A 25,905-nucleotide genomic window follows, 5' to 3' on the forward strand; every position below is an offset into this window, starting at 1 on the left:
AGCTTCTGTCTAGAATTGTCTGTGTGAACAGACCAACAACTCTCAGAAATCACATCTACATTCAGTGCGCCAATGTAGTGTTAGGAGTCTTGCCCATGGACTCTTATTAGTGTAGAGCAGTATAGTCACCCAGATTGGGAATTGAACCCCAGTATCCCACATGATGTTGTAGCTCATGGGCATGCAGTGGTGTTATCCACTGCGCCACACCAACCAAACAATTCCACATACATATTCCATAAGTCACAGCACAGTGTTCTTTAGCTTCCATTGGACATGGCAATAGGCATGAGACATAACAGTAGAGTTTAGAGCTCAATACATATACAATAGGCAGAAAAATAAAACACACTGTATGTAATGTTGCATCAATTATTTTTGTTATGCTGTAGAATCTTCAATACATTTTGCACTCGACATTGTGTGCAGAAACCTTTGCACATTAGCGCCAAAAAATGCAAAAGAACTGTTCCCCTATACAAACCACAGAGATGGCTCAGCCTGACACATGCACACACACTTTGTGCATGAGCTGCACTTCCTAAGACAGCTTTTATAAACACAGATTATGTGTTATGAACATAGAGCAGAACCGTCCGCATGGAACAGTATCGCTCAACCCAGGGTGTTAATAGCCTTCAAAAAGACACATGTGCTAAAATGAAAACTTTGTGTAGGGTGGATGTTCAGTATAAAAGTCAGAATGTGCTTACGTAGCAGAACAAACTCCAAATCCATCACATCTAACCATCTATTAAAAAAAGCGCCGGTAACTCCGAACGACAGCATGTTCCCACTAACTGAAGCCACAGGGTGTAAAAGAGTTTAAAATCAGATTGTTCATGTCTGTGATTGTGTGCTGCACCTGAAATTGTCTGAAATTGTGCCCCACAGGTAAGATGTGTCTAAGAAAAATGCTAAAATGTGCAAAAATATAAATATAAGTGTATGTAAATGTACCTGCATTCCTCGCCTCGTCTTGCGTTTTTGCATAGTGCAACTTTAACAGTTGACTTACCCGCAGTATTTGTTCATGTTAACACTGATTGCACATTACCGAAAACAGTCATACAGTTTATGATCATATTAACTTGAACTGCATAAAAGTGATTGAAACAATAACCTTAACTGTGTATACTACTAGTGCATCTCACAAAATCAGAATATCATTGAAAAGTTGCTTTATTTCAGTAATTCAGTTCAGTATATAGATGTATTACACACAGAGTGATCTATTTTAAGCTTTTATTTCTTTTATTGTTGATGATTATTATTTACAGACGAAGAAACCCCAAAAATCAATGTCTCTCAGAAAATTAGAATATTATATAAGATCAACTGTCACTGTACTTTTGGCAGTGTGGGCACTGTGCCAAATCCTGCTGGAAAATTAAATCCGCATCTGCATAAAAGATGACTTTGGACTTATATATATAACACAGTGGACCAACACCAGCAGATGACATGTCTCTCCAAACCATCACTGATCATCAGTAAATTTTGCATTTTATTCAGGAAATCAAGGGAGCAGAGTCTGGAGGAAGAGTAGAGAGACACACAGTCCAAACTGCTTGAGGTCTAGTGTGAAGTTTCTACAATCAGTGATGGTTTGGAGAGACATGCCATCTTCCAGCAGGACTTGGTACACTGCCCACACTGCCAAAAGTACCAATTGGTCTTATTTTATATTTTATTTTTTTGAAACACAGATTTTTGTGTTTTCATTGGCTGTAAGCCATAATCATCAACAATAAAAGAAAACAATCAATTTAAATACTGTAGCTCACTCTGTGTGAAATACATCTATATAATATATGAGATTCAAATTTTGAACAAAATTACTTATAAAGTAATTATAAAGTCATTCTTTTCATTGATATATTCTATAATTTTTGAGACGCACTAGTATTTTGTCAGTGGTGCAAAAAACCTTGTATCTCCATTTTTGTACATCATTTGAATTGGGCGAGATTTAATGAAGAATATGTCTGTAGAAATAGTCTAAAATGACTTAATTAATATTTAATTAACATTTTCTTGATTATTGACTTCTGTTAAAATGATTTTAAAAGTGCTGTTTTTGATATACAAGGTTTTGTGTGACTGACGACGTGCATATAGGCCTAATTATCAAATAACTGTCAACTACAATAACTTGTATATAATAACTAATAATAATGAAAACTAACCATGCTGCATTTAAAAATACATACAAACAGTATACATATATATAACCCACCCTATCTCATGATCCTAAATCCTGACTACCCGACTGACATATGATATATGTATGTATATGATGATGATGATCCCCCCCCTCTACCTCCCTCCCTTCCCAATATGGCCTCATGGTCTCCCCTTCTACCTGTTAATCCAGAAATGCTATGTTCTAGCCTATAGGGCAGTGTGTGGTGTGCTTGCCTGCCCCTGCATGCTCCAACAGCTCACTGTTGACATAACTTTCAGCTGCAACATTGTGCCTCTCTCTCTCACTGCCTGACTCACCCTGCTAATGTCTCCAGTCTTCTCACGCCACTCGCAGAACACACACATGTATGTGCCTCATATGTATGTTCGAGTATCTTTCTCTTAATCTTTGTGCTTTGTGGTTTTTTTTATCTCTCTTATCTCCTCGCCCTCCGACTGTCACCTTTCTGTCACAGCAGAGTCTCTTGGGATTGAATTTATGGGTATGGACCACTCCTTCCTTAAGCTCCACCGCGTAGCCCTCTGCTACCTTTTGCCGCGCCTCCGTCGCCTCCATCTCCTTTTCCGATGGACTCCAAAGCAAATGAACACATTGATTAACCAATCAATCTGTCCATCAGTCCCTCGCTACGTCCAGCGCAGTCCCTCTTTCCTGGCGTCAGCATGAGGATCTGTATCTGCAGCCCTCGTCCCATAGGGGAAAAGACCTGACAGAGGACTCAAGCGGTCCCTTTGTCTTTTTTCCTCACTCTAAATGAACCCAGAGAAGATTTTCTCCCCGCGCTTACAAAGTGCTGCGTCAGAAGCAGTTTTACAGTCAGTAAGCTGAATCTACTTAAACAGGAGAATGAGGAAAAAACAGTCAGCAGCAAGGTTAAATCGACAGTTCGGCACCTGTCTTAAACTGTATTCCATTTCTCTATACAATACTATAGTTCAGATTAGGGCTGGGCGATATTGTGAAAAAGTAATATCTTGATTATCGAGACTCAAATATTAATCAAATCAAATATTAATGTTTTTCTTTCAGTTTTAGTATGTGTGCCAAATTGGTAACAAGCAACAACATTTAGAGCTGTTAAATATACAAACAAACTATTGTTCATTTTACATATACAGTATGTTAAAAAATTACTTTACATATAAAACCAAAAAAAAGGAATATTTAATTTAGCTTTAAACAGGTTCCTTCAGACTTGCAAGCAGCTTTTATCTTTTTATCTAATACTACATAATGCCAGATTCACACTACACAACTTTTTCAATCATCAGTCGCTGTGCTGTTCTCACTATATGACTGATCATGACTGATCTGCGACATGTGGTCACAAATTATACAATTTTTTTGCTGTGGGAAATCGCAGACCTACCTGGCTGCTCTCCAGAAACACTTTTTTTTTATTTCCACAAAAACATACCAGAACTAAACTCACACGAGAACTAGTGATGCCATGCCTGAGTATCTCTATAGAGGAGAATGCGCACTTGAAGTGAGTACACTTGAAAATGAATAGGTTCATATGAAAAAAATAAAAAAGAGTTTATAAATGTCTGATCAGTTTTATACTGAAATATGTACGTATGTCTTCAACACAGAATTATTTCAAATATTTTAGCACTGCAGACATATTTTTTTTTATCATTTTTTACTCCATATATAAGCCTTTTAAACATGCTCTATCTGTGTCTCCATGGTCAACTCGCCAACCAATCATGAACTGAAATATACAGGCACGTTTTTTTTTGCCTTTTTAGTAAAATATATGATTCTACTTTCAAAAATTAAAGAAAAACTCAGAACAAGTAGTTCATCATTATTTTTAATTATTTTTTTTTAGCTGTAAGCTCTATTAACGCCCATTCACAGAGGACTCACTCGCGGCTCCCTCTAGAGTTTAACACTTTTTTCATACAATTAAAGAAATGAAGCAGAGAGTAGTCATACTCTCCATAAATGGCTCTGGTAAAGCAGGGGGGTGCATTTTGGACCCGTGGTTCTCTCTGTCACCGTAATTCCATTTGCAGTAGGTAGCAGCTGCTCCTGACTCCCAGTCACAGACTGGGTCAGATATCTAGCATGCAAGCGTCTTTCAGTACTTTACACTACGCGACTGAGTGAGCACTGAGAGATCCTTGATTTGCCTCAGAGCATAGATTTTTTTTTTATCAGCGTTTAACAAAAATCTGTCGGCAAATGAAAAACTGAGCTAGAATCATGTAGTGTGAACCTGGCATAAGGTGCAAAAGTAATCTTCTTATATTTTAATTAAGGTTTAAAGTTCAAAATATGAAAATCCCCATAGGAGTTCTTTACAGATTTCTGACAGAAACACAAGCCTATAAGTTTACTAACACCCTTCTGACAGGTTCTATATGCAAAAGTGTACAATCTTAATGATCCCTTTTTTTAATTGCATTAAAACAATAAATCAGTTAAACTCACAGCCCTAAATCAAATAAAATGTAAAACTTATACAGTGATTTTTACTGATGGTGTTGCAAAAGCTGCTTTTACAGAAATGTGGTAGCAGGACAGTAAATCAAACAAAATATTGAACACACAACACAGAATCTCCCACTGCGCAACGGAGGCAAAGAAAACCAAGGCTCACATGTACAGTACAGGCCAAACGTTTGGACACACCTTCTTTTTTTAATGCGTTTTCTTTATTTTAATGAATATTTACATTGTAGACTCTTACTGAAGGCATCAAAACTATGAATGGACACGTGGAGTTTTATGTACTTAACAAAAAAAGGTCAAATAACTGAAAACATCTTATATATTCTAGTTTCTTCAAAATAGCCACCCTTTGCTCTGATTACTGCTTTGCACACTCTTGGCATTATTCTCTCAGTGAGCTTCAAGAGGTGGTCACCTGAAATGGTTTTCCAACAGTCTTGAAGGAAGGAGTTTCCAGAGGTGTTTAGTAGCACTTGTTGCCCCTTTGCCTCCTTTACTCTGCAGTCCAGCTCAACCCCAAACCATCTGGATTGGGTTCAGGTCCGGTGACTGTCGGGGACAGGTCATTTTTTGTTAAGTACATAAAACTCCACATAACTGTGTTCATTCATAGTTTTGATGCCTTCAGTGAGAATCTACAATGTAAATAGTCATTAAAATAAAGAAAACGCATTGAATGAGAAGGTGTGTCCAAACTTTTGGCCTGTACTATCTTCTGACCTTGCACTATCACCCATACTATCACATGTACCATCAAAGCTAATATGTACTGTAAGTACTTCAGCTATTTCAACAGGCCAAGTTTTCACAATTACCACCAGCCAAACCTACATTTCCCTGTGATACAGAGGAGCTCAGTAACGTTGGTGTTCCAGAAGGTGTTCCAGAAGACTCCCCGCCCTCTCTGAGGTTAGCGCGATGCGGCGCAGATTTGCGTAAGCCCCAGCCGCCCGCTGTTTACCTCACGGTAAACATGACGAGTGGATAGCTTCAAGTGAATTTGTTTGTGTACACAACGGTTGTGTTAACACAGCTAAGAGCGCAATTACGTTCCACCTGGCGAGTTAAGACCCAAGTTGTGTCACCTGCTCGTCATCTCCACTCACGCAAGTCCCCTCATCAAAGCTCCGACGGCCCCCGTTTGATTATGGTATTAGACGTCATTCTTTTTAAAAGCCTGCCGTGTTTACCAAACACTAGGTTAAGTCCTGCCTGCTGAATTATACCTGCATCCTCTCCGCTTTGAATACGGGGAGCGGATGCTGGGCTGCAGATCAACAGCAGTCAATTACCAACATCTTAACTTCTCCAGTTCTCCAGAGTTCTTAATAACAAGTGGACGAGTGCTGCAGATCAGAACCGGCTCCTCTTTCTTGGATGAAAAAGCTCTTTTCTACTTTTCACTACTCATCTTTTCTTTTCTCAACATCTCTCTTGTCTTCTGTTCTCTTCTCAAATCTTTAGTTCTTAACACTTTTCGTTTTCTCAAACATTAAATCATTTTTCTGTTCTCTTATCAACTCTTCTCTTCTTCATACCTCTTGCATTGTCTCTTCTCTCTTATCTCCTGTTACCACTTTTCTTTTATTTCTGGCTCTTCTCATCTTTTTATCTCCTTTCTCCATTGTTTATTTATCACCTCTTATTGTCTCATTTTGTTTGTCCTCTTCTCTTTTACTCAAATCTTCTTTCTTCTTATTCTGCTCAACAAATCTCAGTTCATCTCTTCTCTTCTGTTTGTTCTGTTCATGCCCTTCTTTGTCTCTTTTTTTTCTCATTCAGCTTTTCAGTTTTCTCGTGTAACTCTCTCTCTTTGTACTCGTTGCCCTCTTGTGTTGTGTCTCCTCCATGACCCCCTGCTCTGTCCTCTCCTCTCCTTCCTCCTATTTTTATGTCTTTATGTCTTTTCTCCGTTCTCTCCCGGCACCCCTGAGATTCCTGCTGCTCGTGTCTCGTGCTTCGGTTGAAAATTGGACACCCTCTGTGTTTTGTTTTGCTCTTCTTGATTTTGTTTTCAGACTTTTAAATCTACCCTCCTGGTCTTCATTGTAAATAGCATGCCAGACTCCATTAGCACGCTAATTGCGTTGTTTAAATGACCTTTTCTAGATTTACTTTTCTTTTCTTTTCTTTCCTTGTATTACAGCCTCTGTTTTTTTTTCCCTTGGAAATGGCCTGATGGACTTTACATGTAAATTCGGGCCACCTGCAGTGTGGACTGTGGTTTAGAGGTGTGGAATAAAAAAAACGTACCCACTGGACCCGTCAGAATTAGCCCCTGAGCCCTTGTAGAAGTAATGGTTCCTCGCTGAGTCTCTGCCCTTCACACTCACTCTGCAGTGTGGAACGCACCACAGCTGGACAACATCACTGTTAATTATTAGACTGATCCCCGTGCTTTTACTGAGCTCTAGCGTGGCCCCGGTTCCTCCTTTGATGAAGTCCATGTGACCATTAAAAGGTTTATATTTCCCAGGGAAACACAACAGGCTGAATTATAGTCTTTTTTTTTTTTTTTTTTTTTTTCATTTGTTTTGACCATTAAATTCAATTACTAGTTTCTTTTGAATTGAATTCATCTTTCAGCATGCTTTATGGAGAGTTAAGATTTTTTTCTTTTTTTTTTTGGAATGCTGTAATTGTAGTTGCTTTAATAAAAGGCTTGGTACCACTTAAACAAATAAGACTACCATTATAAAGGGGTTGTGAATGGTTTATAAAGGAGATTATTAATGGTTGTTATTAGCTAGGCTGCAAATACTTTAAAACTCACTAATAAGCAGTTAATAAATAAATAACAACAGTCAAACTACTGTCAATCCTCAGATCTTTCTAGATACTGATCTTACTTTGTGTTTGCCATCAATCAGCATTAAACTTTTCATTTTAATATATATATATATATATATATTTGTAAGTATGTTTGACTCTTTACTATGAATAAAATTACTAAGCAAACAACGGATCACTGTTGCCTTTTCAATTAATGCTTAAAAAAACATTTATAAACCCTTTTTAAGGGTAGTCTTATTTTAAAGTGGTACCAAAAGTTAAATAAAAAAGCTGTATTTGGCTTCAGCACTTAAAGACCTGACCTGCAACTCTTGAACTCTGATTGCATATGTTGCGTTATGTAGTCTCCATCAATCTGGCCTGACTTGTAGAGTCGTCTGCATTTTCGCTGGTGTCTTCTCACTCGGCGGCCTTGGCGTTTAAGCGTTTAAGCGAGCCAGCCTTTGCGATTTGGCCTGAATCATGATGCCCTCCAGTGGACGGAAGCATTATGTGGAAATCAGAGAGGCAGGTTTCGTCAGGGTCTTCAGGGATTCCCTGTAGCATAGGCCCATCCACCCTCGCAGCCATGGTAATGATGTGAATTATGGCTCGCACAAGCACTTTCCACTGCTGAGCCGAGCTGAGCTGGCCCATTAGAGGTGAGCGGGGAGGCCTAGGCATGTTCCACTGCTGTGATTAACCCTCATCCACATGCAGCTAATGAGTGTGTAGATCTTGCCTCCTCTGCAGAAACCTGAGTCATCCTGCACCTAGAGAGAGCACTCAGGGATCTGGAACCAGCAGAGCAGGAGCAAAAGGTGGTTAAGGCCAGGCCAGTGGTTTTATCATTACAGCGCAGTGGAAAGTGTTCAACAGGGTTTGGAGATGATGTGGGGAGATGAGTAGTAGGTTGTAATGCAGTGAATTATGGAAACTAATGACTGTATTTGGTTGTGTGTGTGTGTGTGTGTGTGTGTGTGTCACGTGATGCAGAGGCAGAGGAGCTCTATCAGAAGAGAGTCCTGACAATCACAGGCATCTGTGTGGCTTTGTTGGTGGTGGGCATCGTGTGCGTGGTGGCCTACTGCAAAACCAAGTGAGTACTCCAACAGTGCAACAGTTCTGATTAGCGTGGTTACACTTTAGTACAGAAAGAGGCCAAGAACAGGATACAATAGCTTCTTAAAAATAAAGGTGCTCAAATGGAAAATGTTCTTTTAATGGTGGAACCTTACAGTACATTCTTTAGGGCAGAGGTTGACTGCTCGTTCTCGGGCTCCCTATCTCCTTATAAGGGTGTTTTTCCCCAGTTGTGTCCCAATTCACTAGCCGGTGTATTGGGCCACGACCCCGACGACACGGATTCAATCCCGCATGAAGAGCGGTGTGTATATTAATTGATTTTTTTTTCCTTTTTTCTTGGGTTTACCTGCTTTGAGATCAACTGTTCTGCAATTGGGTTCAACAACCCTCTGGGCTGGAGAGCTACTAGTCTGTAGCACTCCATCCCATTACACTTCATTTTCCAAAACAGATTTCTTTTTTGTGGCCTGCCATACAATGGCTTGGACAATATCTGGCCCACGGCCAAACTTAATTACCGACCCCTGCTGTAGGGGATGCGGAGAACCCTATTCACTATGCACTGTGCCACATTTTTCCTACCTGAAAGGGCACCCTTTGTGACACTGTCCAATACACATGACATAGAAGGCACTTCATAAAGGCACCCTTTTCTACTGGAAGGGCACTTATAGATGGGCACTCATTAAGACAAATTATGAAAAAATATTGCTCATCATCAGGGCACATCATCATTTATTTCAAAAAGGGGCACGCGATAAGACACTTACTGTTTACACCCATAGTGCATTTTTGAGGGCATTGTAGTGAGCCCTTTTCAACCATAGAGGCACCAGGTAGGCGGTTGGCCCCCCTGCCCCCCCCTCCAAGTCCACCAGCATGTTCTCTGGATTTGACGTTCTTGTATAGCACTTCAAATGAGCCCAATTTCAGAACCTTTATTTTTAAGAGTGCAGTGTATCTGTGCTTACATACAGTGAGTACTTATTAAACATGTGATGTGTGTGAGTGAGACTCCGGGCCGGTGTCTGAAAGAGTGACGCTGCCTCACTATAGCCTCCCCCCCAGGAAACAGAGGAAGAAGATGCACAATCACCTGCGGCAGAACATGTGTGTGGATCACCCCAACCGCAACCTGGCCAATGGCCCCAACCATCCAGGTCCTGGCCCAGAAGAGATACCAATGGTAAGTTGAAATCGGCACTATTAATGCTCATTCATTCTTCCATTATGTCTGAAAATCTGTGTGTCATTTAGTTTGGTATGGATTTTAGGCAATATGTCCTCTAGCAGACAGTTTAAATGTCAGTCAAAGGATTTTAACAAAAAAAAACAACAACATGGCAACGATAGTCATGATACTGTGCAACAACTAAACAAAAAAAACGATGAAAAGGTCAATGGCAATCTTAAAAAAAAAAAAAGTTTCTTCATGCCAGTGGTTGTCTAATATACGGCTCCCGTTTTATCTGTAAGCTTTCCCCATTATAAAATTAAGTAGGACACAGCTGATTGTCTACAGTATAGGATACTTTGTGTTGGGCTGCTAGGGAGCAATGAGGGGTGAAATGGGAGGAAGAAGAAGATGCTGAGATAAAAAGAACAGTAGTACTTAAGGTTGTGCGATACTGTAAAAAAAATATTAACAGTAAATATTAATAGTAACAAACAGCACCACTCAGCAAATATGTAAACTATTATTTCTTTTACATTTATTTTTAGCATAGTCAAAAGCATGCAAGCATTTTAGAATTTGAATGAAAATAACATAAAAACACTAGTTGCGACACTAATTGCTATGTTTTCCTTCACTTGCTGGGTTGCTGGGTTGCTGATTTTAAGTGTGCATTATAGTGCCAAAAATATGGTAATTCAGTTAGCCTCCCTGTGCTTGTAGTGCTACGTGTAAAGATATGCACATTACTTTACATATAATCACATGCAAAGATAAAGATCAAGTTGTTAAAGGAAATAAAATACATATTTCAACTGTAGGACCTCTAAACAGGTGTGTAAATTAGCATTTTTGGCTACGTTAAAGAGAGGTTAATAATGTGTGTGAGGAATTTGACCCAAATTACCATAGCCTGGATGTGGAGTCAACAGAGTTTGACAGATGCCACACTCAATAACAATAACAACACAGTGCATCTGGTCCTTATTACATTATCAGGAGATCAGTTTAAAAGTGCACTCTCCATAAACATAGCTGCCATCAAAAACTACAGACACTGCAGGTGCAGACTGGATTTACCTCAGCGAGGTTGTCATTAATCGAGAACAGCTGTAAATTATTCATTAACTACTGTAAAATGTTCTGTAAAGGCTGGTATTTTTTATTTATTAGGAATTACTATGAATTATTACATTACCATGATGAAATGAATATGTATGTAAGTCATGTAGTTACTACAGTGAAGAGCTGAACTATAAGCTGCATATAGGCCCTCAGGTCTTAAGGGATTAAATGATAGTACTTCCTCGGGTAAAGCTAATCCATCTTGAATAGGTCTGTGCTCTCCTCTTTTCCTCTGACAGTCATTCAGCAGCTTCTAACCCCACCTTGTTTTTAATCTTTTCTTTATTCGCCTACGCAAGACGTAAAGCAGCACACGCTCTGCAACTGTCGACAGGCTTGTTTTTGTTGTGTCTATAGACATAACAGCAGATCTAGGCCCAATCCCATTTCACCCCTTGGCACTACCACTTACCCCTACCCCTTGTTTTTGAGTGTAACCCCTCCTCTTTGGAGGAGTTAGAAGGAGAAGGGGTAAAATTCTCAACCCTAAGAATTAGGACAACCATTTAAGCACCCGATACGTCATTAGGAGCGCTAAAGTTCAGTAACCTATCTGCTGCTGCTTGTTAAATAGTTAACTTTAGGGCATATTTTATCGTATGTCTTAAGAAAAAGGGGGGAGATGGTGCAGAAATTAATTATTATTGTCCATTTTTTAATTTCTCTGTGATGGGCAGCTGAAATTAGCTTTGATTAGAAATGTATTTTTTCGTTCCGCCTTAAATGCTGCAGCCCATGCCATCTGTTGCACCATTTAAGGTGGAATGGGAAAGTTAGCTAGCTAGCTAACTACTGAGACAAACTACTAGCGATCTTTTTTAAGCTTGTAATGTAGAATTCCACCATAAAACATTGAAACTACACATTAAAATCTGGTAAAATAGTGCTAATCATCACTTTTAACAAGGAAAATACTTATATTTGTGGGTTTATTTGGTCGCTTGTTTCACCATCTTACCAGTAATTCTTGTACCCCTTGGTTTGAAGTGGTGATCCCCTAACCTATTCCTCCAGCCTAACAAGAATCGAGACACCCCTACCCCTTGGGTTGCAGGTGTAAAACAGAGGGGTAGGGGTAAGTGGTAGGGCCAAGGAGTGAAATGGGATTGGGCCCTAGTCTATTAGTACTATACTGAGTCCTAAGAAACACAGTAACATAAAGACGCAAGGTGAGTATGTAGTAAAGCAGGACTTTGGGTGAGCTTGCAGTGCAGTGTGGAACTTTGTAATATGCACTGGTGTAGGTTCATGAAGTACATTTCTGGCCTGTTTTAACTGATGTGTGTGTGTGTGTGTGTATCTGCCTGTTGTAGTATATCTCTAAGAACGTTCCGGCCACAGAGAGAGTGATCAGACACGGAGCGGAGGCGTCATTCCCCGGCAGCCGCCAGTCTTCCAGATCCCACAACTCCTCCACCCGAGCCCACTCCTCCACACACAGGTACTGCTGCCAGAGGACACACTCGAGTCCACTCGCACAGCAGATGTGAGTGTATGGTCTGTGAGTGTGTGTGTGTGTGTGTGTGTGTACTGAATGCCTTTGGCCTCTGCTCACCATGCGCTGAGGTCACGCTCTATTTGCCCTCTACCTATGAGTCCTATGTCTGTTTTACGCTTACTCAACATTCCTTCCTCTCTCCTTCCTCTACTGGGCCCAAGCATGGAATTTCATCACAGATTCCTCTTCCAGACTCAAGTCAGCTTAGTGTTGTTCACTCTGATCTGTTTCTATGCAGTGCTCATGAATTATTAGATAAGAGATTGCTATTTTGCTATGCATATTATTTACATTAAATGACATATTCTTCATGACAAATTCATATTCTTTCTGTTCCACAAAAATTGGCTTCCCTTCTTGTGATTTTGATTCATTAGCTCTATCTGGATGGGATTAGTTTCTCAGTGGGACATCTGTGAAAAATATTTTACACTTCTACTCAGTGATAAAACTCTTGCATCTGGACTGCAATTAAAAAAAAAAGAAGCAACAATAAGTTTTTTGGCTTTCTCAGTGACATGACATCTCGTTCAGTAGCTCCTCCATTTCCACTCGTTGTTGTTTTTACATGAATCTCCATGGAAACGCTCACCCAAAGTGTAATTTCAGTGCGAGGCAATGGACAAATAGCTATTTTATTAAACACGATGTGACGAAACTCAGAGATGTGTATCCGGACAGGAATAAAATTATCGGAGGACCACAGAGTTTAGTGAAAAACAGCAGGTAATTCAGCCTGTAATTTTCTCAGTGGACGTCTGGTCTGAGAAAAATATATACATGGTCAAATCGGATGGGAATTAAATTACAGAGAACCACCATAAAAGAAAAAATTACCCCAGGACCCCCTGAGAAAAGAAAGACAACAAATCAAGCAAAGAAATGAAAGGGGAAATCCAAAAGAGAGGAAACGAAAGAAAAAGCAAAGATCATACATGGAAGTTCAGTATGCATGAAAGTATTTGGCAAAACTTTGCAAAGAGGGTGTGAAACTAAACAGGAAAGGAGTTTATGATTATGAAAGGGTTACAGGTTTGTGTCTAGTGTAGATTGAGGACATGATGGAGGCAGGGGAGAACCTCGGAAGTGTGACACAGTCATGCAAAATCCCGTTCAGGAGTTTTTATTATTATGCATTTATTATGCATTTTATAACATTTCTATTGGTCGAATTGTTATAAAACTTGGGCACAATGTAAAGAAGAACAGTATAAAGAGAGAAACAAAGTTTTTGAAAGATAGCTACAATCAAGTCTCTTTTATAAAGTCTTTATTAAAAACTTTTTAAATCTTTTATTTATTCGATTTCTTTTCTTACACATCGTGGACATTCCCAATCCTGTTCTTGGAGTCATTATGTCCTGCAAATGTTGGTACTGTATGTCCTGCAGGCCAGAGGCACTCCAAGACCAGGATTGAAAAACACTGGTGTAAGCTTCTCATCACTTTCTCTCTTTCTTCTTATCAGACACGAGGAGAGGACGTGGAGTCTGGAGCGGACGGACAGTGTGCTGTCGGACTGTCCCTCGGGTATGCTCTCGTCCTCCGTGGGGACCAGTAAGTGCAGCAGTCCTGCGTGTATGGAGGCGCGGGCACGGCGGGCCGCTCACTGTGGCTACCCTGACTCCCACCGGCCGCCCCTGCAGTACGGAGACTCCTTCGACTCGCTCGGCGACTCTCCGCATAGCGACAGGTGTGTCAGCTGTACAGTGCATGCTTTAGGTCTCCTTACGACTCTTTAGGACACTTCACAGAGCTTCCTAACAGTAATAACAGCCTAAAAGACTTCATTAAAGATAATAAAACAAGAAGATGATCAATTCTAATACAAATTATGTTCTCTTAAAAGATACTGCTTATGTTCTCTTAAAAGATAGCACACCATTGTTAATCAGAATTCTCCTGATCGTAAGTCATGAACATTAACATTAGCCACTGTGAGAGAGGCCTTCAGTTGCTTAGAAGTTACCCTGGGGTCTTTTGTGACCTCGCCAACTGTTATATCGTCGCTGTCCAATGAAAAACAAGTGTCTCCATTTTTGTGGATTTTTAGTTTACTACATAATTTGTATAGACAAACTGTGCGTTACACTGTGCTGATTTTCTTTTTTGATTAACAGACTAGTAGAATTACCCCAAAATGACCTAAAATAATCTCTTTCTACATTGACTTCCATTGAAAGTTTAGAAAGGTTTTCTTTCTCCTGTAAAGTTGCTGTTTTGGAGATACTTATTTTTCATTGGACAGTGACGATATACAATATTTGTAATTGTTCTTATTGCTGTGTAAAAAAAAAAGCCATGCAGAGTTACAGTCTCTTCACATTACAATTCACTATTACACACTTCTATAACTAAAAATATACCAAACAAATGACTATAGTTTTGTAGTTTAGCTGTATTTTAAACTGTGTTCGTTTTACAGTTTACAAGTTTCTATATATACTATAATTTAGTGCATATTTTTCAGATTAATGCTAGAAAAAAAACAGTTGCTGGTTAAATTAAAGAAATCCACACAGTGGATGGAGAAGCTAGCTTCCATAATTGTGTTCTTCTACTGACCCAACTATCGAATTTTTTTTTTAATTATTAATCCTTGTTTATGCAGTCCCAGTCAAGTACCAGTGTCTTGTTAGTGTTAGTGAACCATTAACTATTAAAGATAGGTCTGTAGTTGACACCTATATAATTATTTACTGTCTGCTAGCACCCATTTGGGTTTTTATAAGCCTGATTACTGCTGGCCTTCAGTTGCTTAGAAGTTACCCTAGGGTCCATTGAGACTTCGCCAACTATTATACATACACCTTGCTCTTGGAGTTATCTTTGTTGGTCGACCACTCCTGGGGAGGGTAACAGTGTTCTTAAGTTTCATTCATTTGTACATAATCTGTCTAAATACTGATTGGTGAAGTCCAAACTCTTTAGAGAAGGAATTTGTGACTCTTTTCCAGATGTTTGTCGAAAAACAGAAACACTCCCAAGACCAGAGCTCAGAGACCCCAGCTTAGCATGTACTGTATGTTCAGGAGCGCTGCAGCTCCTCAGGCTGGCTCTGCGAGAGGCTCGGTGAGGGTAGAGAGGTCAGGCTGAATCCTGCTACTCTACATTCTCCATGTTTGTGCCGGAGCAGAGAGAGGAGCTAGCCCACGGCCAGCTGTATTTACGGTTATCTCTCGCCTGCAAGCCGCCCCCGCCGCCGAGCAACGGCCAAAACAGGAGGATTTATGCCATGAGGGGTTCATTAAGTCAACAAGAGCTGAACAACACATTATCTCAGGAGGGTTAGGCAGGTCTCCTGTGCACTGCTCCCTCTTTCTCTCTCTCTCTCTCTCTCTCTCTCTCTCTCTCTTGCATGTTGCTATCTGCCCCCAGGCCCCCTGCACATCTGTGACAGGCCAGGCCAGTGTGAATTTATCTGCTCAACCTGATCTCTGGCCACCACTCTCTGAGCCCTCTTTCCAATTTACACGACAGAGGCCACGTGATGGGGCCAGATAAGAGGAATAGGATGTCTGCTCTTCCTCCGCTGTGAAGAGGAAAAGAAAGAATTTTCTCCTTTGGTGGTGCTGAGGCAAAACCGGCAGGTCTCGTGGCGAAGCGTGCTGTGATGGACATCGACTGGTAGAGACAGGCTTCAGACAGGGATTATGACTTACAGCCAATAAAACCCCCAAAATCAGTGTCTCAGAAAATGAGAATATTGTAAAAGACCAATTGGTACTTTCAGCAGTGTGGGCAGTGTGCCAAGTCCTGCTGGAAAATGAAATCCGCATCTCAATAAAAGTTGTCAGCAGATGGAAGCATGAAGTGCTGTAAGATTTTGTGGGAAAACAAAACTGCACTGACTTTGGACTTGATAATAAAGCACAGTGAATCAACACCAGCAGATGACATGTCTCTCCAAATCATCACTGATCATCAGTAAATTGTGCATTTTATTCAGGAAATCAAGGGTCCAGAGTCTGGAGGAAGAGTGGAGAGACACATAGTCCAAACCGCTTGAGGTCTAGTGTGAAGTTTCCACAATCAGTGATGGTTTGGAGAGGCATGTCATCTGCTGCTGTTGGTCCACTGTGTTCTATCAATTATTATAGAATAATAAAGAAAAGCCATGCAGAATTACAGTTAAATAGCCGTTTTTTTATGTCTATACACAGTAAAATTAGTACAATTCACTATAACTGTGCTATAAATAAAATATTACAAAAACATTACTATAGTTTTGTAATTTTAGCTGTGTTCGTTTTACAGTAAAGTTTCCTTATATACAGTATTAGTGCATTATAATGAAATGCATATTTTTCAAAGTAATGCTAAAAAAAAAAAAACAGTTTGCAGTCCAACAAGTACCAGTGTCTTGTTAGGGCTAGTGAACCATTACTATTAAAAATAGATCTGTAGTTGAGACCATAAAAAAAGAGTGGAAAAACACCTATAAAATTATATACTGTCTGCTCGCACCCCTGTGGGTTTCTAAGAGCCTGATTACAGCTGGCACTAACATGTGTTTTCGGTGATTGGATTATGTTCAGATTTCACTTTACTACATCAAAAGCCAGGTGTTAACACCCCCAGGATACGTTGTGATTGGAAGCCATTGTTTACAGGAAGTAAAGCGTGAATTATGTTTGTGTTGAGGTGTTCAGAAATGATCTGGTCACATTGGGTACTCATTTTGGTGATGAGTGTAAATAGAATCCGGTCGCAATATCCAGTAGATCTGGATACATTATGCATATTAATGCCAGGTGTAAACAGGCTCTAATATTATTTCTGAATATTATTATTGTTTCAGATTTTTCAGCGTGTTAAATTGTAATTACAGTATATCGTCTCTGTTCTCTGAAAAACACTTAACTCCATTTATGTAGATTTTTTGTTTACCACATAATTTGAACAGACAAACTGTCCCCTACACTGTGCCAACATTTCTTGATGAACGGACCAATAGAAACTCTTCAAAATGACCTGAAATAAACTCTTTTTACATTGACTTGCATTGAAAGTTTACAAAGGTTTTTTGTTTCTCCTGTAAAATTGCTGTTTTGGACATACAGGTTTTTCATTGGACAGCGACGATTTTTCACTTTGTATGTTACAATTTTACAATGACCCCTGTAAAAGAGAGAGAGAGAGAGAGAGAGAGAGAGAGAGAGAGAGAGAGAGAGAAAGAGAGAGAGATTGATTTAAGACAGGATACAGAATAAATTAAGTATAAGGGAGAGCAGATATCAGCTGATACAACAATACTAAATATAAACCTGTGTAAGTATTGTATTTAAGTTAGTAAGTGTATAAGTGTAAGTAATGTCCAGGAGTGTGAAGGTACAGAATATACAGTAAAGTGACAAGTGACCAGAACTGCAACTGCAGCTCCACTTGCAGGAATTAAAGAGTCTGGTGGCTCTCGGGACAAAGGATCTTCTGAGTCTGTCTGTAGAGCAGCTCTGCCACTGAAACTGCTCCTATGATCCATAAAGATTGTGTGCAGTGGTTGACCATCATGTGGAAGACTGGAGTTCAATTCCTGGTCTGGGTCAACTATTATGACTCATATAACACTACATTGGCTAATCTTGTTAGCTCCTCTAGATAAGAACATCAGCTTAATTTTATAAAGAAAGCTGGTGCAGTGCCATAATGCTGCCACTAGTTTCCATTTCTAACAACTGACTTAAATCTGGTTTAACATTCCACTCGTTTTCACAGTCAAACGTGTACCCAGGACTTCCAGAAGGACTAGTATGATGCATTTTCTAAATCCCATTGGCAATTAAAGCATGAATGATTTGATTTAAACATAATGTAACTGTTTAATCTGTGTATCTGACATATTATGACAAACTATACTAGCTACACAGAATATTTGCATGAGTTAAATTAACCATATAAGGTAAATTTGCTTAAACTTTGTAGATAACAGAAAAAAAATCTTAGTCAAATAATGTTGGTGCTTCAAGAATTTAACCCATTTCTGATCAAAACAAAATATGCAGAGGTTGAATACAGGCGTGACTCTATTAAAACAAATTAAAGCAGTTTTTTTTTTGTTCCCAGAAATCATTAGGCGCTTTATTGCTTGCTTTAAAGCTTTTCTTCGAGCCAAGCCAAGCCAAGATTTATTTTTCTTGCATAACGTGTCAGGACATTGAGGAAATGAAATGTTGGGTTAGGCTCAGGTAATGACTCTACGGCAGGATCGCTCTAAATACACAGAGATATACTAAAATATACAGAACTACAGTCTGTATGAAACTTTATACCATGCACCAAAAATATTAGACAAAAAAGGAATATAAAAATAATTCCGTAAATAATATGATGAATTATAAAAAATAATTCAGTTGTCATTGTTTTCCACTGAAAAGTATTATTAAATTACTACATGATGATTATTCAGTGCACAGTGTAATAATGTATGTGTGGTGAAAACCCATGTGGCTATTAGAGACTTCTCAAGAAAAATTTCTCTGTTCTCTTCAGCCAATCAGATTATGTGCGCAGAACTGGCTGTTATGTAATAGTGTTTACGCTAATGTTAATATATTGTTTTTACAAGCAAAAGCACACTTACTGCCCAGATAAATAGTCTTAAACCGTTTTCTCAGGTGGTCTGGGACCTCCACATCATGTCATCATGTGTAAGTGGGACATCCATCTGACCAGGTGCTGCATATTCTTGTGTACGGTAAACCTATAGTGGCCTATGGTGTCTGCGCTGATTTTCATTACTCTTTATATTCGGAGGAACTTTGCCGCTGGGTTTTAATGTGTACACTAATGTTCCTAGAGTGACTGCAGGGGTGGGAGGACTTGTTTACACTGCGGCGCAACAAACACTGCATCCATTTAAACACAGCAGACTTCTCAGAAGTCGGAGTGCGCATCACACGCTAAAAGCCCAGGGCTCATCTGTTAGTAATGTGTCTTTGATGCGGTACTTCTCTTATTTTCTTTAAAAGCCCTTGACTCACACAGTTCCACGAAAGTCTCTCTCTTTCTTAAAATTTTGGATCTGTGCAGTATTAGTGTGACTAAGAAAACTCAGGGTCCTATCTTACACCCTGTCAACGGTCTCATTTTCATGCCTTCCTCCTGTGTCTTTTAAATAAGAAAGATGTTTACAAATGCATTTACGCTGATAGTCATGGTGATCTGGAAGTGAAGTGTGTTTCAGTAAATTTCTGGCATATTGTTATCTTGGCAACAGAAAACAATGGTGTGCCACTGATTGATTAGAACCCTGACAACAGTCAACTATCAGCTGTTCATTGCTATCTTGGCAACGCAAGTGTGGTGCATATGTTTAATCCACATACACCCCCGCACAAACAAGGACATGCAGCAGTGCACAAACCCAACTTTTATATAATATAATAACTTTGGCGTTCCCGTAAATTACCTGCTTGCGCACCTTCACAGCGTGAACGAGCAGGTCTGCTTCCTCTGCTGAGAAGCGCAGAAGCACTGCACTGTTAAAATAGCAATGTGCCAAAATCACAGCACACTTGGCTCTTAAAAGAAATGGCAAGTGACATGTTGATTGGTTTATTTCACATTAAGCCCAAAACACACCCATGATTAATTAAGAGATTTAGTATATGCCTTTTGTGCGTTTCAAGCTGCACGTGGTATACTTTTCCCATCGTTATGATAGCAAAGAATATTGACATGCCCTAGATCATGCCCTTGATGGCTCGCCTATAGATCGCTTAAATATAGCTCTTAGTCTTTTTGTGCTTTAACCTTTTAGATTATTAAATTATTATTCAGTAATTACTGAACCTTTACTTTTGTATCATGTATTTGTTTTCTTGGGCCAGTGTATATAAGTCTACAGTTAATTAATTATTTTTACATTGATTTTGTTATGTTCATTTGTCAGGAAAAGCAATGGTGTTCCCGGGTTAATTTGAAAAAAATAAAAAATAAAAAAAATAACAAGCAGTGTATTTAGAATATCTCCTTACTAACGCTAATTGCTAATTATTGTATCAATACTTAGTGCAATGGTGTTCCTCACCTCTAACAGGTAATGGTTCAATTAGGATAATTCACCTTTTTATAAAAAAAAAATACATTTTGAATTGTTTCACTACTTTATTACTTTTGAAAAACCGACAACATATAAAACACAATAGTTTACATAACACTGAAACATAACATTGCAATTTTGTTTTAGTTTTTGTTTATGCTGGGGTGATTGCAAATACGTGAGATGAACCATTTTCATATATATATGTTAATTACATATATCACAAATGAAGGCAAGCAGAAGAAGTTTCATTCTGAAAAAAATACTTTCACAGGTCAATTTGACCTGAAACATAACAGAAAGGTTAAAAACTGAAAACATTCTTTGCGAAAATAAGAACATATGCACAACAGATTCTGTCTCAGATCTAGACATGCAATTTTAAGACACTGATTAAATGATCATCATAGTTCATAATCATACAATTATTTGCAGTAATTATTATCATCCTACCATAAACTTTGGCTGTTGGATGAAACAAACTTTACCAGACCCTTATGCTGACCTTAATCGCCCCCACATAACCTGACCATCTGATGTCTACGGTAAACCATTGAGAATTTGTTTTTTCATATCCATGTGTCCATGTGTACACACTTATGTGCAGCAGGTTTTATGAGTCCAACAGGAAACACATGTTTGCAAGCAGTTGCCTCCTCTGTACACTATCAAAACAACTATCAAAACAGATGAAGCATCTGGTAGATTTTATGCAAGATAATCTACTGACTTTTGCCAGCACATGTACCAGTGCTCACCAGTATAAAGCAAATTTTATTTTAGAACATCCTTCTCCTTTCTTATGACTATAAAATAACTGACTGTGATTTGTTGCTTTAAATGTCAGTCAAATATCAGCACTTTCCTGTCGAAGTACTGAAAATGTTTCTATCAATTTTACCAAAGCACAAAACAGGTCTATCTAATATACCAGTTAGAAATTACATCATTAGTGGAAATTACATAATAATCTTATAGTAAAATATTATCACAATACACTGCCCATGATAGCAATGATATTGTGATACTGTAATTCTGTGATACTCAATATATTGCAAGACAATTCTGTATGATAAAGAGGACAAAATACTAAATAAATAAGCAAACACCAGGAATTCGGATTTTTTTTTTTTTGGCCTTTCATTGCAGGTTTACCCTATTCATTTGATTTAGAGCCAGGCCCGTTGCAACAAGGGAAGCAAACATATCAACTGCCTAGAAAACATCTGGTTATGAATTACATGCAACGAAAACTGTGTGGGCACTCCTATAAATGCAGGAAAGTCCAAGAACACTGTTATCAGAATCCCCCTTAAAGAGGCTTAGTTGCACTAGCTGCTGACAGTAGCCAGCCAGCCAGGTTTGTGATTCCTGCAGCCAGCAAAATATGAAATTTCAGCAATTATAAAGCAGTTTTGGGCTCCCCAAATGTCATGAAACTTCCCTGTTTAGAGCCACCATGTGCAGTAATAAAGCAGTGACTTTAATAAGTCAATTTGGAGGGGGGTGACTTGTGGAGATAAGGGCGTCTATGTACGCTATGATCAAAGCAGAACAATAAATTGCAGTATCGATTTATTTTCCCACCCCTAAAACCAATACTAATAACAAATATATAGCTCTGGAAAAAAATTAAGAGACCACTTCAGTTTCTGAACCAGTTGTTATTTTATTCTATAAACTACAGACAACATTTCTCCCAAATTCCAAAAAAAAATATTGTCATTTAGTGCATTTATTTGCAGAAAATGAGAAATGGCTAAAATAACAAAAAAGGTGCAGAGCTTTCAGACCTTAAATAATGCCAAGAAAACAAGTTCATATTCATAAAGTTCAGAAATCAATATTTGATGGAATAATCCTGTTCTCCTCCACCAGTCTTACACACTGCTTTTGGATAACCTTATGCCACTCCTGGTGCAAAAATTCAAGGACTGTGATCATCTTCCTCTTGATTATATTCCAGGGGATTTTAATTTGATAACATCAAAGAAACTCATCGTTTTTAAGCAGTCTCTTTTTTTTCAGAGCTGGGTGAACTCTTTGCTGCAAGAGCATCAGATGCTAATGTTGACGACTTTGTCAGTAACTATGGTGCCTCCTTTCCTTCTCTTACGCAGGTATGTGTCGGCTTTGACCACGCCGGCCCGTCTGTCTCCAGTGGACTTCCACTACTCACTGCCCCAGCAGGTGCCTACCTTCCAGATCACTTCTCCCAACGCCAGCCACGCCGCGTCCCTGCCTCCGGCCGCCCGCTCCCCCTACCCGCCGCCCCAGGAGGAGGAGGACCACCCGCTGCTGCTGCGGCGCTACCAGGTTCCCCTGCACGAGGCACAGCGATACCAGCCCTACCGTCAACAGCAGCAGCAGCAGCAGCAGCGGCAGAGCTACTCGCGGAACAGCCCAGGCAGCTTGCCGTCCAGCCCTCAGCGGCCGGCCCAGGACGAGGAGTACGAGAGCACGCAGGAGTACCCGGCCTCGTCCTCCTCGCTGGAGCAACCAAAGAGAAGCGGCTGGCGCAGCTTGCACAGGTCCAGACTGAACGGGCACGTGGCGCCGAGGGGCTACCGGCCGCCCCGGGACTTGGGCTCGCGCAGCTGTCTGTCAGACAGCGGCTCAGAGGAGGAGGAGGAGGAAGAGGGCGAGAGCACCCCCTTCCTCAGCATGCAGAACATGAGCATCCCCGAGCCCTCCACCATCTACAGGCCCGCGCCGCCCACGGCCGCAGACACGCGGACTTCTCACGGTGCCGCCGGGCGCCACGCGCCCCGCTCCAGCACACAGAGCGGCAGCAGACAGACGCACGCGGGCTCCAAACCGGACAGCTCTGCCCGCTGAGAGAGAGACAGCCCTACCCTACATTGCCCCACAAGAAATCTGTATACCTATAGTTCTGCACCTATAAGAAATATTTTTATTTTATATAACTAACAGATATTCTAAACAAATGAAATATTTATTTTCATTTTAGCAAAAAAGTTGTCTACTAGTTATCAGCAAAGACTTTTTTTATAGGGAAAACTCTATTTATATGTACATTTTGATTTACAGCATAAAAGAAAAAAAAAGACGTGCCAATTTTTTCACAACTTAAAGAAATAGAGTAATATTGTGGTGCCTTTTGCTGTATGCCGATGCCAGAGGGCCAGTGGAGTTTTTTGTAGCCTTTCTTATACGGACGCCTCATTTTTTATACACGTTTACTCTTTTGTTGACTCTTCTTTGGCCTTTTGGTTTCTTTTCGGTTTTCCAGTTTGTGTTCCTTTTGGGAGCTGACCCACCATTTGAGCTGTGACATTGCCCCCTCCCCAACCACATATACATATATACACACATACATACATACATAAACACGTACATACATATATACACACACGTCATGCAATATAAACCACTCCAACTTAAGGTGTATGTTTACAAGAATATAATTCACACAGATGCTCAATGCGCTTATGTTGCTTTTCTAACAGGAGCTCAAAGACAAATGCAACCGGGGAGGGGGCTTTATTTTTCCCTGTGACACGGGAGGGAACGCGTATGCGATCTGTGTCCGGATGTCAGACCAAATGTGTGGAAATCTGCTACACACCACTGCAAGGTGTGTGAGCGGAAGGAAGGAAGGAAGGAGTGGCCAAGGAGCGAGCGTGGCTCAGAGATTTATGCTGCTGTCGTCGTAACTAGTGACCAATCGTCATTTCAGATGTTTCACAGTAAAGCGCTAAAGGAGCTGGAGTAGTTTTACCAGGATAGAGGTTCTATAATGTTGTCATTTTTTAAAAGGATATAAATATATCAAATTATTGTTACAGAATAACATGCTATTGTTACAAATCACTCAGGCTCTGACTGAAAGGGATCCATAACTTCTCTCTCTTACTATGCTGTACAAAAGACTTTTAGTCAAATAAATATGTTGGATAGTAATGTGTATATGTTTAGTGGATAATCAGGATATAAATGAAAAACAGTAACTGTAGTCAGAAACTACTAAACCAAATTAAATCAGCTAACTCCTTAGCAGAATCTATCAGAATCTCTGATTTAGCCACAGCAGAAGCAGCCAGAATCTTCATTTTAGGGAGGGGCAGGACTTCTCCCAAACCCATGACTCTGATTCACCATACCAGCTCATTAATTACTCATTAATCAGCTAAAAACAAATGTCCATCACAGTACTTTTATTTTGTGCTGCCTTTTTAAGCTAGAACCTTACGTTCTTCAGAAATGTCAGCTAGCACAGTTAACAATTAAACAGACACTGTTCATGAACAGGTTTACGCTGATAGAGACTGAATATATAAGTTGAAAGTCAACAACCTGTGATGGTAAATCCCACAACCCTGGTTACTTATGTCTTCATATCTTCTCAAATGAGAAGACACACATCTACAGCTACTTCTTTAGACTTTCATCAGGCTAATTAAAGCAAATACCAGCCAACAAATAGTATGAAATAGCTACTAGCTACCATAAGTAACACAGTTAACATTAATTAGACTACCTATTGCATCATGCATTTTAGGATCATTTCACCTACCGTGATATATTGGGGTTTTCTGTGTTCACATGGTAAAAAAAAAGTTTTCCACTTCAAATTTGTCTAGAATGTAATTTTAATCATTTAAAATACAGACAGTAGAAATGCCTGTATTTTTAAACACCTTAGAGATAAATTTCAGTTACACTCTTAATGATAACAATAACACTACATCTGTGTCTGCTACCAGGTATTTGTATTATATATATATATATATATATATATATATATATATATATATATATATATATATATATATATATATCTGTTACATGTATTCATAAGCAATCAGGCCATTAAATCTACTTAAATGTAGAGAGAGTTATGCTTGTAGATAGGGGCGGGCGATATGGCCCTAAAATAATATCACAATATTTCATGGCATTTTTGCAATAACGATACTCTTGGCGATATGACAAAACACTGAATTAAAAAATATATATTTCAAGAATACACTACTGCAAAAAATTTAATTATATAATTTATTATTGCATACAATATAATATGAAACACCCCCAACTGAGAAATTAAAAAATACAAAAAAATGATCAGATTTGTAACAGAAGTCAATGATCCAGAATGTCATGATACTAATAATAATGCACTCCAAATATCCAGGGTTAAAGTAAAATTAATGATACTGTACAGATATAATATTTAGTCTCTAGTAGATATATAATGGGACATGAGAACAGTGTGAATTTTGCTTTTGCTAAAAACAGCTAAAAAGTAGTGCCTGATGTGATAAATAGGGGTGAGTGATATGGCACGATATTTCAGGGTATAATATTGTTCACGATATTCAAAAATGTCATACAATACGATATGGCACAACCCTATTTGTAGACTTTTATTACTATCTTACACTGTGTTCACACTGGCAAAAGACAACTCGCATAACTTGCCCCAAGTTGGTCTGTTGTGGGTTCAGTTAGAGGCTGCTGGCATTGTTACATATGTGGGTGTATATTGGTGTAGCCAGTTAGCATGCTGGCTAATG

At 39.3% G+C, this 25,905-nt stretch overlaps 2 protein-coding genes across 9 annotated transcripts in view; both read left to right on the forward strand.

Annotated features, from left to right (window-relative positions):
- Positions 1–25,102, forward strand: part of nrg2a (neuregulin 2a) — a 189,330-nt gene extending 164,228 nt beyond the window's left edge. For 3 of the 6 annotated variants that reach the window (XM_049466482.1, XM_049466486.1, XM_049466487.1), the window contains exons 6-11: positions 2,667–2,690; positions 8,441–8,543; positions 9,587–9,716; positions 12,143–12,270; positions 13,796–14,020; positions 22,489–25,102. In XM_049466482.1, coding sequence (XP_049322439.1) covers positions 2,667–2,690; positions 8,441–8,543; positions 9,587–9,716; positions 12,143–12,270; positions 13,796–14,020; positions 22,489–23,206 — 1,328 coding nt within the window. In that variant the 3' untranslated portion in view covers positions 23,207–25,102. The remainder of the gene's footprint in view (positions 1–2,666; positions 2,691–8,440; positions 8,544–9,586; positions 9,717–12,142; positions 12,271–13,795; positions 14,021–22,488) is intronic. The other 3 variants (XM_022676102.2, XM_049466483.1, XM_049466485.1) reach the window with 3 other exon arrangements.
- The window catches only part of rasgrp2 (RAS guanyl releasing protein 2 (calcium and DAG-regulated)), a 494,831-nt gene that overhangs the window by 354,004 nt on the left and 114,922 nt on the right, over positions 1–25,905 (forward strand). The gene's annotated exons all lie outside the window — the stretch shown is intronic.

Source organism: Astyanax mexicanus, chromosome 17, assembly GCF_023375975.1.
Source record: "Astyanax mexicanus isolate ESR-SI-001 chromosome 17, AstMex3_surface, whole genome shotgun sequence".
Taxonomy (NCBI): Eukaryota; Metazoa; Chordata; class Actinopteri; order Characiformes; family Acestrorhamphidae; genus Astyanax; species Astyanax mexicanus.